The sequence below is a fragment of the Meriones unguiculatus genome, assembly GCF_030254825.1.
Source record: "Meriones unguiculatus strain TT.TT164.6M chromosome 13 unlocalized genomic scaffold, Bangor_MerUng_6.1 Chr13_unordered_Scaffold_37, whole genome shotgun sequence".
Taxonomy (NCBI): domain Eukaryota; kingdom Metazoa; phylum Chordata; class Mammalia; order Rodentia; family Muridae; genus Meriones; species Meriones unguiculatus.
In genome coordinates this window covers 2,702,241-2,723,348 of record NW_026843647.1, presented here as the reverse complement: position 1 = coordinate 2,723,348, position 21,108 = coordinate 2,702,241, and the positions used below count along the sequence as shown (strand labels likewise).

General features: G+C 37.2%; 1 protein-coding gene across 1 annotated transcript in view; it reads right to left on the bottom strand.

Moving 5' to 3' along the window:
* Positions 1 to 2,161: 2,161 nt before the first annotated feature.
* Positions 2,162 to 21,108, bottom strand: part of LOC132650993 (zinc finger protein 160-like) — a 128,269-nt gene continuing 109,322 nt past the window's right edge. Inside the window, exon 6 of the mRNA XM_060376317.1 lies at positions 2,162 to 2,816. Within this exon, the coding sequence (XP_060232300.1) occupies positions 2,162 to 2,816 (655 nt within the window). The remainder of the gene's footprint in view (positions 2,817 to 21,108) is intronic.

Sequence of the window (21,108 nt, the reverse complement as noted above, 5' to 3'; positions counted from 1 at the left end):
CCAGATAACATGGAAGGACTGAAGGATTACTGGGAGAAAATGGCAGGTAGGTTTGATTTGGTATGTTAACTAGGAACCTCTGCCATTACTTCCAGGTTTGAATCCTACTTCTATGGTAACATAAACTTCAGAGAGAGAAGCATGGTCTCCATTGGATAATGATTATCAAGTGAGCCCACAGGGAAGAAAGGTGGCAAAGACAAAGATTCTGTTTTTCTTTTCTTTCCATATATCTTCTTTTATTTCTTTGAGGGAGGGTGGTTACTCAAACTGACTCAAATTTTTGCTCTCTTGTTTTGTTTTTCTTACTATTTTTTATTTTATTAATTGTTTTTATTTTTCAAAATTTATTCATTATATATGCTGATTGAAGCTTACTCCCTCAACTACTATTGGTCCCATCCTCCCTCCTTCTTCTCCCCAACCACTTTCCCTAGTCCATTGAAAAATGGAGTTCCCCTCCTTTGTCATCCACCCATACCTTATCCACCCATCCCTTTAAAAACAGGGAAATAAAATTTCTGCTCTTATTTTTTCTCCATTAGCCACTGTACTCACCTCAGAAGATTTTATACCATGACGATTGCCTTCAACCTTACTGTGAAATAAACACTAGGTATAATTCATTTTAAAGAATCCGACCCCAAGACACTCTTTGATTTACCATCTCACATCCAGAAACGTGAAATTTGAAATGCTATGAAGTCTGAAACATTTTATCACAAGCATTTCAGAGAATATGATTCTCTTGCTGTCTGGATGGCTGTTTCCCACCAACCCAGAAAGGCATGAGGGGCAGAAGATGAGGTATAAGGCTTGGAAGACCCACAAGCATAACAGTGATCAGAACACTCTGGGAACCACATCAGAAAGTAAGTTTAACTTTAATTCTAGAAAACAGAGGGTATGTACCCCTTGGGGAGTGACTGGGATATTCTAAGGATAGGTGTAGATAATTGTTTAAAACTGGGCACTTCAAGGATGCTTGATTTGCACTAAAAAGCACATTCCTATAATATGAACAAGAACATGGAACCTAATTATCCTATATTTGAAGGCAGGGGAGAGTTTTCAGGGATCTGTGTCAAAGGCCATGTATCAAATTTGGTGGGTGGCATCTATGTCTAAAGACAGTCTCCAGATGATGTCAGGCAGAGAAAACTCACCCTTGCCATAGTTATACAACTAGGCCAGCAGCAGGGTCATACATAGAAGAGAAAGCCTCCTCCCTCACATCTCAAAATTCAGTCTGGGTTGTGATGGTTTTCAATAGAACCCCTGTAACAATAGGTATGTGTACACAAAGAAACTGCTACAGGCTACCACTGTTGTGATACTCTCAGAGAACTTCCTAGCTGGTGTTAGTTCACCATTCCCTACATATTCATCCACTGGACTAAAAGTTTCTTGTGTAAAGTAAGGCAATTGAAAACAGTAAATGTTGAGAATCAGGATTATCAATAAGTCTTCCCTAAACATCTTATATAATACTGTTGCATGTAATTGATATTCACCGTTCATTGTATTCTTTTTAAAAATAAGTTTATTTACTTTAAATTCCAATTGTAATCCCCCTCCCTTCTCTGCCCCATGACTACCCTCCATTCCTATTGCCCTTATTCCCTTTCCCCTTCAGAAAATTGAGGTCATTTCCATTGAGCTAGTTTTACAGTTCTGTTGGATCTCAGTGGACCAAAGTACACAAAGGCTTTTCCACATTGCTTATACTCACAGAATTCCTCTCCAGTAAGGATACTTTTATGATAATGATGACTCTAGATTTGTGCAAGGCCTCACCATTTTAACACATTCATAAGTTTTTCCTCCATTATGAATCCTTTCATGATGATGAAGTTTATACAAATGTGGAATGGTTTCACCATGTTAAAAACACTCACAGGCTTTCTGTCCATTAGGATTTCTTTCATGAGTGTGGAGATTATTCTGAAGTCCAAAAGTTTTTTTTCTCATTGGTTACAGTCAGACATCTTTCCAGTATGTGTTCTTTTATGTATTAGTTATGTGCAATGGCTTTATCAGGCTTCTCTCCACTGTGTGTTTTTTCATGTTTTTGGAGACTACTCTGCTGTGCAAGGGCTTTATCATGTTGAGTATACGTATAAGGTTTCTTTCCAGTATGTGTTCTTTTATGCCGTATGAGTTAACTATTTTCTACAAAGGCTTTACCACACTGGTTACATTCAAAAGGTTTCTCTCCAGTGTGTCTTCTTTTATGGCTTAAGAGAGTACTGTTTTGTGCAAAGGCTTTACCACACTGGTTACATTCATAAGGTTTCTCTCCAGTGTGTGTTCTTTTATGGCTTATGAGAGCACTGTTTTGTGCAAAGGCTTTACCACACTGGTTACATTCATAAGGTTTCTCTCCAGTGTGTGTTCTTTTATGGCTTATGAGATGACTGTTTTTTGCAAAGGCTTTACCACACTGGTTACATTCATAAGGTTTCTCTCCAGTGTGTGTTCTTTTATGGCTTGCCAGATGACTGTTTTCTGCAAAGGCTTTACCACACTGGTTACATTCATAAGGTTTCTCTCCAGTGTGTGTTCTTTTATGGCTTAAGAGAGTACTGTTTTGTGCAAAGGCTTTACCACACTGGTTACATTCATAAGGTTTCTCTCCAGTGTGTGTTCTTTTATGTCTTATGAGATGACTGTTTTGTGCAAAGGCTTTACCACACTGGTTACATTCATAAGGTTTCTCTCCAGTATGTGTTCTTTTATGGCTTATGAGATGACTGTTTTGTGAAAAGGCTTTACCACATAGATTACATTTATAAGGTTTCCCTCCAGTGTGTGTTCTTTTATGCCGTATGAGATCAGTGGTATAGGGGAAGACTTTACCACATACAGTGCATTTAGAAGGTTTCTCTCCAGTATGACTGCTTTCATGCCTGCAAAGATAATTAACACATGTGAAAGATTTACCACAGCCATTGCATTACATAATAAAGATATTTATCTATATGAATTATTGTCATAATTTGTTCTAATGGTAAAGGAGAATCAAATTTTAAAGTTTTATCACTTTATTCACATTCATGGTTTTTCCCTTCATTATGGGTATTTTTGAAGATCCCTGTGATGGTAAAAATATTTGTTACGTGGTTCACTTTTATACCATCATTTTTCTATAAGAGGTTTTTGTTTTGTATATTTGAAGAGTTCTGTAAGAATTCAGAGCTTTACCACAACAATCCCATTCACAAATTTTTGTACTGTATGAATTACACTTCATTTAAAAAGTGAGCAGGACATGCAGAAGAAGTTCCAAATTCCTAGTATTCATAGTTTTTTTCATCAGTATGAGTTTGCTGATGAATTCTCAGTGAAGTTGCAAAACCAATTAACAGTATCCATTTATCACATTCAGCAAATCTACTCAAAGTGGGGAGTACTAAAAAATCAGTTTTTCTTGGAGAAAGACAGGGATACTGCTTCTTTCAATATCCCTATGCTCATGTGTCTTACAGACATTGTGACATATGATATACCAGTTTAATTTACAATAATAATAAAAGATTCCCACATTGAATTAACACAGTTTGTTTTTTGTTCATCATAGACATGTCATATAGGGATTAAGGTTTCTCCACAACAATAATTTTGACTCTCATAAGCTGCTCCTTTCAGTAAACTTTACAATTATACTGTATGAATATGAACAACACTGGTTGTATTATGGCATATATGCTTATTAAAAGGTTTTGGACACCTACTGATCACCTATTCAATGTATATGCCTTTTACAATATCTGAGTAGATAGAATGAGACTAAAGAGATTGCCAATTCAACTCAGTAGCTGTTATGTCTATATGATTCAAATGGTATTTTCTGTTACAACATTACTTTGTTTTCTTCTATCTTAGGGGAGTACCTTGCAAACACAAATCAAATACCTGACATTGAAGTACAAGAAACTGTGAGATTTTAATGATCATCAGTACACTTAAAGCAGTGCTCTTTTTACACTGTTGCTTTTCTTTAAAACTTCCAGGACTTTCTTTTACCAGGTATGCTGGTACATGCCCTTAATCCCAGCACTTGTGGTGGCAGAATCAGGTATATCTGTGTGATTTTGAGGTCAGGCTGGTCTAACAAGCAATTCTAAGTTAAGTCACAGCTACACAGAAAAAAAAAACTTTTAAAACAGAAAATAAAAAGAAGCCAACAAACAAACAAACAACAAACCAAAAAGAAACAAACTTCCAGGATACATTAAAATTTCTTAAGATTCATATCTGTACCAGGACACATTAAAATTTCTTAAGATTCATATCTGTTTCATTGTGCACATAAACTTACCTTTTATTACTTGTAGAACTTTGAAAATGTTCTTCATTATAATGTTCTTCCCAATTGTAGCCTAAAATATAGTACCAGAAAATATATATTATTGGAAATATCATATTATTATTAAGGAAAAACTTAAATCACTACCTTCTATGACTTTTAGAACCATGTCTGATTTATTTACCTCATTCTACCTCATTCTCAATTGGAATTATAGAAGAGGATCAATAATACAGTAAGAGTTGTCTCCTTATTTTAAAAGTGAAAGAAAATTTGCAGTCTTACCTATAGCAGTGAGGTTTTTACAGGTCTCTAGCATCACATCTTTGTAGAGTTGCTTCTGGGAAGGTTCCAGCAAAGCCCACTCTTCTTGGCTGAATTTCACATGCACATCATTGAAGGTCACTGAATTCTAAAATATGTGATACATGTGTACAACAGAAACAGTAGCAACAATATAAATTTATACTTCATTGGAAACATATTCACATATTTCTGGTACTTCTTTCATTTATTTTATGACACAGAAGTACTAATGAGAGACAGTTAGGTGTTGTGCATCTGATGAAGGAGGGGAGAAGGAAAAGCCTAAATATTAGATTGTAAGAAAAAACAAAGCCATGCTTTGAAGACCTATGTTATAGAAGTTTTATCAGTTTGTGAATCTCAAGTAGCCAGCAGTTGGATCCTTGAGCAATCTATGAATTGGGTTCAGTTACTTGGGTGAGTTGGTCAGGACCCAGTCATCAAAGAGGTGGAAGGAAAAAACATAGCCACGATATTTTGTCTAGCAACAAATGAGATGTTGTGATCAGGGGACATTGGCATCAGTCCAAAGACATTGTGGCATTGAATATTGTGTTTTGACCAGGCCTCAGAGATATGACATATCAATATGTGAAAAGGGGGGCTTGTATATTTGTGGACAGGATAGTGGACTATGGTGAATACATGGATAAAAATAATGTGAGTTGGCAAACAACAACAATCATAGCTAATAAGATTATATTTGTGAGTGACCAGACAAAAGAAAAGGCATAGAACACATGATTATTCTTTGATAATTGTTTTGTATATTCTCCTTTCCAAATTTTGTATAGTCTATAGTTGAAAAATAAAGAATAAAGCTTTTATATTAAAAGGGAAGTGCTCATGTTATCAATAAGTCATTCTTAGAAGAAAACTGAATAACTGTGTCATATCTGAACACTTTGAATAGGATATAGCCTTGAAATAGACATGCCAATTAATGTGGACAAAGACAAACAGAGAGAAGGTAGTGAAATAGAAAGATAAAGATAGAGACAGAGATACAGAGAGAAATGAACATATGAACAGTACTGATTACATATCATGAGAAATTTATGAACATTTATTATCTACAAAAAATGATGGACAAGCTGGGTTTATTCAGTTATGCCTCTAATTCCATCACTTAGGAGGCAGAGGCAGGTGAATCTCATTGAGTTGGTTGCCAGCATGATTTATTTAAAGAGTTCCAGGACAGCCAGACCTATATTGTAAGACAGAGCCTCCCCTAAAAGTCAATCAAACAAATATAATAGGTAGAAAAAACTCAGAGGTCTTTACTGAAGCTCCTACAAGGAATTATACATTCAATCCAATTCTGTATTAATCTTCCAGAAACCAGCAGTGCCACAGCTTAAACTGTAACATTAATAAGATCTTATTAAAAGGAAATGCATGCTCAAAAAATTAAAAAAAAATATTAGCAATGAAAATGCTGATGATAAATAAGCAACATAAGGCAGGACAGATGGCTCAGCAGTGAGGATCTTTTGCTGCTCTTGCAAATAATTGGGCTCAATTGTCAGTATTTACATGGAAGCCACTACTATGCATTATTCTAGGTTCATGAGTTCTGAGGCAATCTTCTGACTGGTGTGAGGAACAGGCACACAAGAGTTGCATAGTCATGCGTACAAGCAAAATACTCATATTCAGTAAAAATTAAAAAACAGAACCCAGATGGCAGAGCTAATTGCACACTGTGTCTGATCAGCAGGGTAGCAGAGACTGCACAGTGAATAATAGTTGGAACAGTAGGCCACAAAACACCACTGACTGTGTTTCCCAGGTGAAAGGAAACCCAATGGTGAGGGGAAAAATGGGTTTAAACCTCAGAGCACTGAACTAAACCCTGGAAAAGTTCTTGTGATGTTGAAGCAGGAATGAGATTTTCAAGCAAATGGACCCAGGAAACAAGCAGGAGTAGCAATTCTAATGTCTAATAAAGCAGACAGTTAACCAAAATTAATTGAGAGGGATGAGGAAGGATACTTCAAACTCATAAAAGGAAAATTCCACCAAGATGGTGTCTCAATTCTGGGCAACTATGCCCTAAATTCAAGGGCACTGACATTTGTAAAAAAAACATTGATAAAGTTTAAAGAACATTTCAATCACCACACATTAATAGTGAAAGACCACACAGCTCACTATCATCAAAAGACAGAGCAGTGAAACAGAATCTAGAATGAGATATAATGATACTAATGGATGTCATGAATTAAATAGACCTACCCAATATCTAGAGAAATGTTCACCCAAACAGAAAAGAATATATCTTCTTTCCAGCACCTCACGGACCTTTCTCTAAAAATGACCATACAGTAGGTCACAAACCAGGCCTCAAAAGATACAAGATTGAAGTGATATCTTGTATCCTATCAGACCATGATGGACTAAAGATGGATCTTGACAATAACAGAAATAGCAAAAAGCCTACACATACATGGAAACTGAACAACTCCCTACTCAATGAAATCTGGGTCAGGGAAGAAATAAAGAACTTCCTATAGTTCAATGAAAATGAAGGCACATCATACCCAAACTTATGAGATGCAATGGAAGCATTCTTAAGAAGAGATTCAATAGCACTAAGTGCCTTCATAAGCTATTGGAGACTTCCCATACAAGCAACTTAATGGCACACCTGAATACTCTAGGAAAAAAGAAGCAGACACACCCAACAGGAGTAGACCATGAGATAAACAAACTCAGGGATGAAATCAATAAATTAGTAACAAAGAGAACAATTCAAAGAATCAAAAAAACCAGGAGCTAGTTCTTTGAGAAAATAAAAAAACAGACAAATTCATAGCCAAACTAAGAAAATGGCAGAGATACACTATCAAAATCAACCAAGTCTGATAAAAAGAGAGATATTACAGACACTGAAAAGAACCATTAACTTTAATGTCAAAAGCCTATATGCCACAAAATTTTTAAATCTAAATGAAATATACATTTTTTTGATTGATTCCACTTACCAAAGTTGAATCAAGATCAGGTAAAAAATATTTAATAGTTTTACATCCCCTCAGTGAATAGAAGCAAACATCAAAAGACTCCCAAACAAGTACCAAATGATTTCAGAGCAGAATTCTACCAGAGCTTCAAAGAAGAAAGAATACCAATATCTTCAAACTATTTCATAAAATATAAATGGAAGCAACATGACCAAACTACTTTTATAAGACTGCAGTCACCTTCATATATCCTCAAAGACCCCAAAAAAGAAAGAAAGAGAACTTCAGACCAATCATTCTTATGAACAATGATGCAAAAATACTCAATAAAATACTCACAAACCAAATCCAAGAACATATCAAAGATATCATCCACCATGACCAAGTAGGCTCTATCTCATGCATGCATCAGTGGTTATATACATGGAATCCATCAATGTAATCCAACATATAAATAAATTGAAAAAAAAACAACAACCACACAATCATTTCCTTAGATGCTGCAAAAGGATTTGACAATATCCAAAACTTATTCTTATTTAAAATCTCGAAGAGAGCGAGGATATAAGGCACATACCTGAAAACAGGGAAGGCAATACACAGCAATCCTATAGCTAACATCAAACTAAATGGAAAAAAAAGTTAAATCAATTCCACTGAACTCAGGGCCAAGGCAAGGCTACCCACTCTCTCCAAATTTCTTCAATATATTATCTGAAGTCCTATCTAGAGCAATGACACAACTAAAGGAGTTTAAAGGGATACAAATTGAAAAGGAAGAAGTCAAAGTATCACTATTCACAGATGAAATGACAGTATACATAACTGTCCCCAAAAGTTCTACCAGGGAATGCCTACAATTGACAAACACTTCAGCAAAGTGGCTGGATACAAAGTTAACAAAAAATCAGTAGCACTCCTGTATGCAAAAGACAAACTGCCTGAGAAAGAATTAGGGAAACAACACCCCTCACAATAGCCAGAAAAAAAAAAAAAACATAAAGTATCTTGGTGTTACCTAACCAAGCAAGTGAAAAAGCTACATGAAAAAAAAAAAACCCTTCAACCCTCTGAAAAAAAAATTGAAGAAGATAACAAAACATAGAAAGATCTCTCATGCTCATGTATCAGTAGGATTAACATAGTAAAAATTGCCGTATTACCAAAAACAATCTACAGATTCAATGATATCCCCATCAAAATATTAACACAATTTTTACAGACCTTGAAAGAACAATTCTCAGCTTCATGTGAAAACAAACAAGCAAACAAACAAACAAACAAACAAACACTAGAATTGCTAAAACAATCCTGTACAAAAACAGATCTTCAGGAGGTTTCTCCATCCCTTATCTCAAACTATACTATAAAGCAACAGTAATAAAAACAGCATGGTACTATTACAGAAAAGAGACTGGTGAATCAAGGGAATTGAAGCAGAGGCTCATAAATAAACCCACAAACCTACAGACACTTGATTTTTCACAAAGAAGCCAAAACCATGCAATGGAAAAAATGGCAACATCTTTAGCAAATGGTGCTGGTATAACTGGAAGTCTACATGTAGAAAAATGAAAATAAATCCATATTTACCATCCTGCACTAAACTAAAGTCCAAGGTGATCAAAGACTTCCAAATTAAACCAGACACACTAAATCAATTAGAAGAAAAAGTGGGAAAAAGCCTTGATCACATTGGCATAGAAGAGAACTTCCTGAACAGAACACGAAGAGCACTGGCTCTAAGATCAACAATTAATAAACAGGATCTCATGAAACTAAAACTTTCCATGAATCAAAGAATTCTCTCAATAGAACAAATCAACAGCCCACAGCATGGGAAAAGATCCTCACCAACCCTATATACAGCAGAGAGGGCTAATAAACAAGATATATACAGAGATCAAGAAATTAAACTCCAACAAACCACTTTAAAACTGGGGTACAGAACTAAAGAGAGAATTCTCCCCAGAGGTATATCAGATAGTGGGAAAACATTTAAATAAATGCTAAATATCAATAGTCATCATGGAAAAGCAAATCAAAATGACTTTGATATTCCATCAGAATGGCTAAGATCAAAACCTGAAGAGACAGAGAGAGCACATGCTAGTGAGGATGTGGAGAAAGGGAAACACTCCTCCATTGCTGGAGAGAGTACAAACTTACATGACCACATTAGAAATCATTTTGATGCTTTCTCAGACAATTGGAAATAGTGCTACTTCAAGTCTCAGATATATTACTCCTGGGCATATTTCCAAAATATGCTCCACCATTCAATAAATACATTTGCTCACTTATGTTCACAGCATCTATATTCATCATAGCCAGAATCTGGAAACAACCTACATGTCTCTCAATGGAACAACGGTTACAGAAATTGTGGTACATTTACACAGTGGAATGCTACTCACATATTAAAAACAGGGAAATCATGAAATTTTCAGGGAAATGGATGGAACTAGACAAGATCATCCTGAGTGAGGTATCCCAGAACCAGAAAATCATGCATGATATATACTCATTTATAAATGGATAATAGCCATAATACAGGATAAACATACTACAATTCACATACCTAAAGAAGCTAAATAAGAAGGAGTACCCTATGGAGGATGCTCAATTCTCATTTAAAAGGGCAAATAGAATTGATACCAGATGTGACTGAAGAGAGGGAACAGGATGAGAGCCTAACATACATGTCCTCTGAAAGACCCAACCCAGTAGGGGATCGAAGGAGATGCTAAGACTCACAACCAAACTTTGAGCAGAGCACAGGGAGTCATAGGAAAGAGTGGGGGGATAGAAAGACTCAGAGCTGACAGGAGTTCCATAAGACCAACAAGGCCAACAAATCTGGGACTGTGGGGACATGCAGAGACTGATGCATGCACCAAAGACCATTCATGAAGAGGACTCATACCCCTGCTCAGATGTAGCTGATAGGCAGCTCAGTCTCCATGTGGGATACATGGTAAGGGGAGCAGGTGCTGGCTCTGACCTGGACTCTGTTGCCTGCTCTTTGATCACTTCCTCATGGTGGAGGAGGCATTAGTATACCACAAAGGAAGAGGATGTAGACAATCCTAGTGAGAGTTGATAAGTTGGGGTCAGCTGCTAGGAGAGGAGGGTTCCTCCTATCTGATAAAATGGGACAAGGTGGAAAGAGGAATGGAGGATGAGACGAGGGAGGAGGCTACAATTGAGATGTTAAATTATTTTTAAATTTTGTTTATTATAATTTATTCACTTTGTATACCCACTGTAGCCCCCTCCGTTATCTATTCCCCATCCCACCCACCCTCTTTCTTTTCTCCTATGAACTTTCCCTAACCTGATATGGGAGGAACTCCTCCCCTTCTATCTGACCATAGCTTATCAGGTCTCATCAAGGATGGCTGCATCATCATTCTCTGTGGCCTTGCAAGGCTGAACCCACCCCCCCAAGAGGAGTGATTAAAGAGCCGAGTTCATGTCAGAGAATAAATTATAAAAAACAAATTTAAATGAAAAATTAATTAAATGTTAATAAAATGAATGGATAACGTTTAAAAAACACAATACCCCTGCAATTCAATGACTCGGAAAGCTCATACAGTGTAAATGTCATGAATACATGCCCCCTAAAAAATTAAATATACTCTCTGCCAAATTTCAATTGCAAGATGTGGATGAAGATCACCACAAAAACCTATGCTTACATAGAAAGAAAACAAAACAAGAGTAAATAAAAACCCAAAACCCTACATTCCATACCCCTTCCCATTCCAGTAGAAAGGAATGTATACATAGTGAGGGAAGACTGTACCAAGGAAAGAAGACCAGCGAGGAAAACAGCAAATCCTGTTGCTGTTTCAAAAGGCTTAGAGGGTCCTATCTATCAAAGTCCCATACATCTCTCAGATTGGTTACTTCCACTCCCTATAGGCAGCAATCTATGACAGGTGTCTCATAACTTAGGTATCTCAACAGCTTGTAGTGTCAAGATGCAACTCAGGCTTCACCCTCACGGCTTCATGCAATGAATCTTTACAGTATCTTTACTGGTGATCTTTCTCTGCCAAACACAGAAGGCTGGCACAGTGCTGAAGAGAAACCACAAAGAATCTATTGCGTTAAATTTTACATCTTTCTTGTTTCCAGAAAAAGCACAACATGGGTGAGCCTGTCAATTGGGATTCGAAATTCGGATGGACCATGCCACACTTTGATCATTTGGAGCAGGCTTTATATGAAGTTCATTCCTGGCACTAGGAATCACTTTAAGTCCTCCTTCCATTAACAGAAGAATTAGCAGGAAGGCATTTACTCTATGAATATCATTTTAGGTTTCAAATCCAGAGCTAGGACCTCTTCTTTGATGTTGATAATCTTCTTGAAAAATTCTGCCTCTATTTCATCACGTGACTGCCATCTGAAACTACCTAGTACTGTTTTTCTCTACAAACCAGACTTTACATTTATTTCTGCTCCACTTGTCTCTTTCTTTCATTGTGGTCTTGAATGTCTCTCTAATAATAACCATTCAACAGATTCAAGATTCCATCTAAGAAATCCTGTCCATTATTTTTTTAATTCTGCCTTACTCAATTTCAAGGCATGGACAGAATAAGTATGATTTGCAGCTAAAATATCACACAAATGACCTCTAGCTTAATTTTCCAGAGTCTATTGTCCACCAAAATATTATGACATGGACTTCCTCTGTCTGCATTACTCTCAATACTCTGATCTTCTAGGTCCTACCAGAACAGCTGGTGAAGCTCTGTGTACAGCTTTGTAATGCTTTTGCCATCTTAAAACTTGATGTTTTCCACAGTCCTTAAAAAGAGAACATTCCAAGATTCTGTCCAGCAGTAAAATCACTCTTTGCACATAACTTTTTGTTCTAATTTGCTTCTTTGTTGTTGTAACTAAATCCCCTAACTAAAAGCATCTCAGGTCATGAATGGGTTTACACGTTTAGTTTGGTACTCTCAGATCACAGTCCATCATTTTGGGAGTTTAGCATAGAAAGTCAAGCTTGAAGAAAATTAAGGCAAAAGCCATGGGCAAATGTTTCCTGGGTTTGACTCTTGCTTCATCACTGTCTCATGCTCAGGTAGTTATCCTATGCAGCCCAGGACCACTTGCTTAGGAATATTGCATCTCTCAGTGGAAGAGCCTTCCCACATCAATCATCTATCAACACAATCTCTCACAGATAGAGCAACCAGCTTCTCTGATGAGGGCATGCCATTTCTTGAGGCTCCCTCAGATGACTACAGGCTTTAAAATGTTGACAACTGAAGCTAATAAGGACAAAGAGACAAAAATATAGGAGGAAGTTTTAAAAACCCAAAAACAATGTGTTAATTCCATCAGTCACTTAAGAAGCAAAAACCGCGACATTGATGATTGCAACAACTTGAAAACATAGATATACCAAGAAATGAGGAGAGGCAAGCCTTTAAGATCAAGAAGAGAAAAGTAAAACTGTTTCTCTAAATCAAGTCTCCAAATCAACAAAAACTAAGGAATTGTAGCATAATATAATAAATTTTCAGAAGGCAATAATATGTAAATTTCTATGTCTTTCAAGAGAAACAATATAGTTAGATTATAACTAATCAAATCACACAGTATACATAGCACCCTTGTCAAAAGCAAACACAAAGATAGGCCTATAAATATAACATAGTCCTATAAGCAAATAAAATAGGATTATAGTCAAAATCAAAATCAAAGAAATCACTGGCCATTACTCAACTTGTGCAATATGGTTATTTCCTTTGGCAACAATAAAAAATGTATTGGAAGTAGAGGGCTATTCCAATTGAAGAGATTCCATTAAAGCATACAAATGTTTCAATATTAGATAAATGATTTTGACTACGAAAATTATATCATATCCTTATGATAAAGCAAAAGATATCTGTTAGAATCACTTGGAAACCATATTATTTTCTATGACTGATGACTGGATATATGTTTGCATCAGTGTAAGAAAATGGAAACTTCTCAAGCCAAGTGGAAGAAAGCAGAATTTTAAAGAAACAGTGTGTTTGTATTATGCGCTTAAACATCGTTTTTGCACTACTTGCTTTAACAACTAATATCATCTCCATGTAGTTTGTTTTATGATCTTTTTCTTGTGCTTTCAGCTATGTTTGTATATTCAGTATTTGCTGTGGTATGTGGTATGAATAAATTACATAAAGAAATCCAGGCAAAACATAATCAAACAATTGGAGGAAACCAATAAATTCCTTAAATAAAGCCATGAAACACAAACATTGAGGGGTGTAAGGCTTTGCTGGATTAGGGTAAAGTCTGACCTATCAGGATAGCCACTTATTTACACTTGGTCTATGATGGTGAACTCTGTTTTCTCAGTGAAGGGCCTAAAAATACACCTCCAGATCTGTATGACCCCAAGTCTTGTAAAGAGCCTCACATAGCCCTCAGGGCAGATTATTAGCCAAACCCTTTCCTGATAAGGAAATTGCTCCAACAAGCAAATGGGAATTCCTAGAAATGGATCACCCTGCTAAGGATCTTAGTCTTCAACAGTGACTTTCAACTGTACTCAGAGATTTCCCCACACATATAGGATAATTAAGTACTGTGTCCTCCTTCTTGAGATAGGACAATGTTATTGTATGGAAAATGAGGCATGGTAGCACTATATGTAAACCAAGTATCCTTGACTGCTAGACCCCAGCAAATCAAACATTCTTCCTTGAAATCCTTCCCTCTGCCAAGGTTTATAAATCCCTGACTTGAAATAAACATGCTGGGGCGCATGCATGTTTGCAGGTTGTGTGCTGCCTGATTACATCAGCCTTCCATCATGGCCCCTAAGAGTTGTCATTTATGCCCATCTGGGCCTGCTCTCTGGCCCACTGGGTGTAGGCCTCACTGGTTTTGGGTCTCCCCTGGCCTATGTCTTCGTTGCAAGCCAACCAGGCGTGGACTTTCTCCTTCACCTCAGAGCAAGGCACAGCAGCTTAATTGAGAATGGTATGGTCATATGCCCTGGAATGCCCAAATTTCCACTACCGTTAGGAGATCTCATTCTAAAAGAGCTAGCTACCTGTGACTGTCAATAGAAAATTCTTTCCACACCCCAGCCTAGTGAACATGGGTGTTGCCCTAAAGTGTTCTAGCTTCCCCTGAGAGAAAGGGAACCATTCTCCATCTGGAAGCAGAGCTCCAGGCCTCTCCCAAATGGAGAATGACAGAATGAAACACATTCTGGAAATATGGAAATAGAAGCAATAAAAAAAGCAAAAAGAAGCTGGCCATGGTGGTTCACGCTTGTGATCCCAGCACTTGGGCAGGCAGGGGCAGAGAGATCTCTGTGACTTTGAGGCTGGCCTGGTCAACAAAACAAGTCCAGGACACCATCGCTACACAGAGAACCCTAGCCTCAAAAAAAAAAAAAAAGAAATGTATTTATTTTTTTTAAAATGCAGAAACTCAGGGAATCATGGAAATGAAAAATTTAAAGACTACAAGGAAATATAGAGGCAAGGTTCACACAGAAAACAGAGATCAAAGAGAGAAATTTATGCACAGAATACAAAATAGAAGAAATGGAAGACAGGTGTGTTTGCACATTCCTTTAATACCAGAACTCAGAGAGGCAGAGACAGCTGGATTGTTGTGAGTTTAAGGCCAGCCTGGTCTACAAAGTGATTCCAGGACAGCAAAGGCTATAAAAAGCAACCCTGTCTGAAAATTAAAAAAAAAAAAAACAAAACAACAACAACAAAAGAACAGGAAAAAGGATGAAATAAATACATGTGTCAAAGAAAATGTTAAACTAAAAATTCCCTACCACAAAACATCCAGGAACTCTGGGACATTATGATAAGACAAAACATGTTGATAATCAGATTGGCGGAAAAAGAATAAGATCAAAAGTCTAGAAGACATTTTAAACAAAATCATACAAGAAAAAAATTTCTTAACCTAAAGAAAGAAGATGCCTATCAAGGCACAGGAGGCATAAAAAGTACCAAAGAGCCTGGACCAGAAAGAAAGACCTCTTACAACAGAATAATCAAAACACTAAACATGCAGAACGAAGAAAGAATATGAAAAGCTGCAAATGGAAACAAACTAACCAACCAATCAGACAAACCAAAACAAACAAAAACCAACCAAGAAACAGAAAAGGTAGATCTATTGGAATTAATCCTGTATTCTCAATAAAAATGCTAGAAGTTGAAGGGCTTAGACAGTGCGCTTCTGACTCTAAAGAACTACAGAAGCCAACACAAATTACAGAAACTTTCAATCACCAAATGTAGAAAATAAGATGTCCCATGAAAGGGTCAATTTTAAATGATATGTATCTATAAATACAGCCCCACACAAGGTGCTAAAACCAGCACCACCTCCACCAAAATACCAGCATTAACAATCTCTGTTCATTGATATCTCTTAATAACATCGACCCAAATTCAGTAATAAAAAGACACAGGCTCACAAAATGGATGATAAAACAGAATCCACCCTTCTAAATACATCAAACACAGCTTCGCATCAAGATAGATATTATCTCAAGGTAAAGGGTTGGAAAAGATATTCCAAATAAATGAATTAGAGTATCAAGCTCGTATAGCAATTTTAATATCTAACAAAACAGACTTCAAAAACAGCTAAACAAAAGATGGCAAAAGACATGACATATTAAAATAAAACAACAAGCAATATAACATATCAATACTTAACAGCTATGCCCCAAACATAAGAGCACCCAAGTTATAAAAGAAACCCTTCTGCAGCTTGCATCACATCCTGGCCCTTATAAACCGATAGGAGAAGACTTCAATATATCATGCTCACCAATGGACAGGTCCCCCAAACTGAACAGAGAAATGTTCCAGCTAACTAACATCAAAAAAACCTAAATATACTCAAATGATGTTTACAGAACATCCACCCAAGCACAAAAGATTGTTCCCTCTTCTCAGCAACTCATATAATGTTCTCCAAAATTGATGATATACTTGAACAGTGGAAGTCTCAAAAGATAGAAGAAACTTGCAACAACCTTGTACATCCTATCAGATCACTAAGGTTTAACACAGCACATCACCAATAACAAAAACAATAGAAAGCTTACAAACTCATAGAAATTGAACAACTCTCTACTGAATAAAAAATGGATCAAAACTGAAATAAAGAAAGAAATTAAAGACTTTCTAAAAGTCAATGAAATAAATACACAACATATCAAAACTCATAGTATACAATGGAAGTGTTGACCAGAAGACAGTTCATACCACTAAGTACATTCAGAAAAATAATCAGAAAGATCTCTTAGTAGCAACTTAACAGCACACCTTAATACTCTAGAACAAAACGAAGTAAACATAAGTAAAAGGAGTAGACAGTTAGAAACTACTGAACTGTGTCTTCACTGGTAAAACAGAATGTTTCCACAGAAAAAGAAAGGTGGATCCTATCAAAATTGATAATGATTAGATTCGAATTGTAGAGATCTCCTGAATAAGCAGAGGAAACTGTTCATCAGACAGTGTGCTCATTCACTCCAAACTAACTTAATAAATACTAAAGTTTTCTTCTTAAATATAAAAAGCTACTTTTGTTGTTTTATATTAAAAACAGTTAAGAGGTTTAAAATGTTTAAAGTAAATTCAAAGGTATAAACTTGTTTGAGTTGGAATAATTTGGAGTGAATATAACATATTTGAGCAGCATGGTGATACACCATGCATTTAATTCCAGCAGAGACAAGCAGTTCTCTATTACTTAGTTGTTTTCTAAATTCAGGAGTTACAATGACAGGGTGTTGGTGGTTCATAGCCTTAATCCCAGCATTTGGGAGGCACATGCCTTTTATATACCACCTGGGAGGAAGAGGCAGGCACATATGATTTACAGTGATTTTATTTAAAAGCTGCTTGTAAAAGGCAGGCTGAAAATCAAAGTGAATGCCCTTTATTATCTAGAAATAAATACACTTTAAGCTATATTTGTAAACTTTATGATTTTTTTAACTTTAATTTTCTATTTCCAAAAAAAACATTTTGCCCAATAAAAGATATAACATGCCTAAAAAGCTACAAAACTCACCCCTGAAATAGGGTTGGGGCAGAGTTTTGATTTAATCTTTTCAGGAGAATAAAATCATCCAACTAAAGAATATGGAGACCACTGGACACATGAAACTTCTGAAGAAAATGACAGATCACCAAACAAAAATGTCAAAAGAGAAGGAATAAACTGGCCAACTGGTATCACTCACCTTCATCACCTTCATGTCGTCTCTTCTGCCTTCTACAGACATGAATGCAAATTGTCTTTATCTAATTGCTAAAGAACAATCCAAAAATCTCAATCTCATATCAAAAAAGCCACCTGGTATGAAACAGAGGAAAACAGAAAAATAAGGGATGATTCTATTGTCACGAATCTCATAATCTTTTGGCATGATGTGACTTCTGTACTTACCACAAACTTCAATAATCAAGAATTTGTACAGTGTTTGTGAAAGAATGAGAGGGTGCGAGAAAAAGCCAAAAACATAAGCCTAAAATATAGTCAAGTTTACATGAAAAGACATAAGGAAACTCTAACATGAAAAATGTCCACTGGACCAGAGATACCTTTGATTTTCTAATTAATACAAATTAAATAAACACAGATTTCACAACTGTTATAAGACAAACACAAAGTGAAACCTAAACTATTATATTTCTGACCCTCCAGCTACTACTAACCTCCTTTACAGAGAGTCCTTCTTCTCTGGAAGTCTCTTGGAAAATGGAGGTGATCATAAACATGGGTTATGGCTTGCAGTCCCTCATGTCCCCTTGTGGGTTCAGGCACAGCCCAGCCCTTTTGGACACTCACACACAAAAAAATGTTGGAGAATAATTTAGTATCTGTTTCCTGCTGCATGAATTATGTCACAAGATGTGGAATCTGCCCCATCCACTTATTTAAAACCAGGCACACCTGACAAAATTCTGCATCATGGAAATTCCTTTTGTACCCTGGAATTGAATTTCCCTAAACCACGCCATTGTGACTGGTGGAAGTTGAAAGGTTAAAAAAACATAATCAAGTATTGCTGAAAGATGACCACCACCACCTCTTTTCTTCCAGTTTCAAAACGATTTGTTACACAAAGGTGTATGTGGGATACAACATTCATCATTTCTAGAAATGAGACTTTCAGTTTTCCAACCAATGCCTGATATTATAAGCACCACAAATTTCTACTGCCCAGGCCACAAAATCCTCACTTCTCTAGACAATCAACTTTCAGGAAGGGTCAGAGGTCACGGGTCTCTGACAAGATCATCACATGGAGACAAACGGAACCACCGCCTGAACCACAGTCTGAACCACAGTCCATCTCGACCAAAGCAGATCAGGCTGTGATAGCTCAGCAGCCTGCTATTCCTGGCCTGGGGACAATGGCTCCACACTCAGCATGACTTGGCTTCTGGTCTCATTCACAGCTCTTTAGAGCTACATCAGAGGAAAATCCCAGAACAAACCCATAAACTACCTCCCACTATTGCTCCTGACTGCTAGGCCTACCCAGAGTCCCTCATTAGCTTGAATTATACAGCTGAGTCTCAGGACAGTAGTAGCTCCTCTACCAGTGGATCAAAGATCAAATGATGGTGATAGCAGAGGCATTCTAGCTTTGCCCTAACCCCTATGAGCACACAGAACCCTAGCGTTGTTATAAAAGAATGAAAATCCCAATTATTCTATTTTAAAACCTTGTAGTGCAGAGAGGCAGAGAAAGCACCCATCTGACCATCCTACTCACCTCAACTCCAAGAGTAAAAAGCCCCAAAACCTCACCAGTTCAGATGACAGCTCAGGGGGAGGGATAGGCCAAAGGAACCCAAGGCCAAAGGCTTTCTAGCTCAAAGCTCAAAAAGCCCAAAATCTACCATGCTAAAACTCCTTCCACTTTTACATTCTGTCTTAAATACATTTCAGCTGAAAGTTCCACTTACTCTTTAATCCTTGTCAGCAGGCTTCTTGCTTTGCCTCTTGACCAAGGGTTAACATTATTTACTCCTGTGCACAGAAAGCTTTTGAATTAAAGGTATGTTCCAGGGCTGACAGAACCATACCATAATCACCTGTTTAGAATAAACAGAAAGTTCTTGGAATTAAGGTTTGTGTTAGGGCTCACCCATACCAAACAAAGCACAGGCTTTTACAGTTCACAATCTAAGGGATCACATTGGGATCAAATATCCTGCAACACCCTCATCTTGGAAATGATTTAAAATACAATCTTCCACTCTCCCAGGGCACCTGTTCATTTTCCATGATATAGGTTATTTATTTATGTTACACACTCAGGGTCCAGTGCATTCATCTCTACCTCATAGTTGGGAAGTCCTTCATCCAAACTTCAGTCAAAGCCAAACAGTAACTGAAGAGCTTAAGATAGCCTGAATATAACTCCATTTTGAAATAAAGATCTTGACTGGGAACTGAATTCAGGCACCAGAAAATATCACAGAATGTACACCTGGTAGAAAACAAAGTTAACTCTCCTAGCAACAGCCTCCAGGAAATATAACAGAATAAATGCTTCATAGAAAATAGAGACAAACTCCCTGGCAATAATCAATGGGAATCAGTTGAGAATTGGGTGGGAAAATTCTCCCCAATGTTTCAGATATGGTTTAGAAAAATAGCCACTGTGATTATATGCCTTAGCCATTGTGATTGTGTGCCTCAGAAAAGGTCACCCTTCCCTGCTAAACTTCACCCAATTCTGTAACACCAAGGCTTGTGCCCCCCTGCTTGCTGCCATGGAAACCCCTGGCTCACAGACTTTCCCTTTAAAAATTCTGTTTACTCAGAGCTCAGGGTCCCACTTCTCTACTGCTGCGCTAGTGAGACTTGGGTCCCGAGTTCAATCGATCTCATAAGAAAGCTCTCTTGCAATTACATTGAGTCATTTCCTTGTCGTCTCTGAGGGTCCCGTGAACCTGGCATAACATTTGGGGGCTCATCCATCCAGGATACCTCAAGAACTCTAGGACTCCTGGCCCGGAGAGCTTAATCCCATGGGTAAATGTGTTCTATGTTGTCCATCCGCTTTAAATGTTTGTTTGCCTTTATTCTTTGTTTCTTATCCTGAAAAGCCTGGAGGTCCTTATGGGAGCAGCCAGATTAGGTATGACAGAGGTGTCCGGGCCTAGGCTGTGGGGGCTTCAAAAGATGTTTTGTTGCCCTGGAGTTTCTGCCTCCTTGGGACCTCTGGGATAGGGGGACTGGAGTGAGAATCCGTTTTTACCTCCTCGGAACTCCTGGGATAGGGGAACTGGAGTGAGGATCGGTTTTCTGGAACTTCTGTGGCAGAGAAGTCCAGGTTTTCAGTGTTACTTGGTTTCTGTGTGTGATTGTTTGGTTGTTTTCTCTTGGTGTTTTGCCTGGAGGTAACTGTTTAATTTTTGTGATTAATTGTTTGTGGTTTTGCGTCTACTTGAGAGTACTTGCTTTTACTTTTGTTTAAAACTGCAG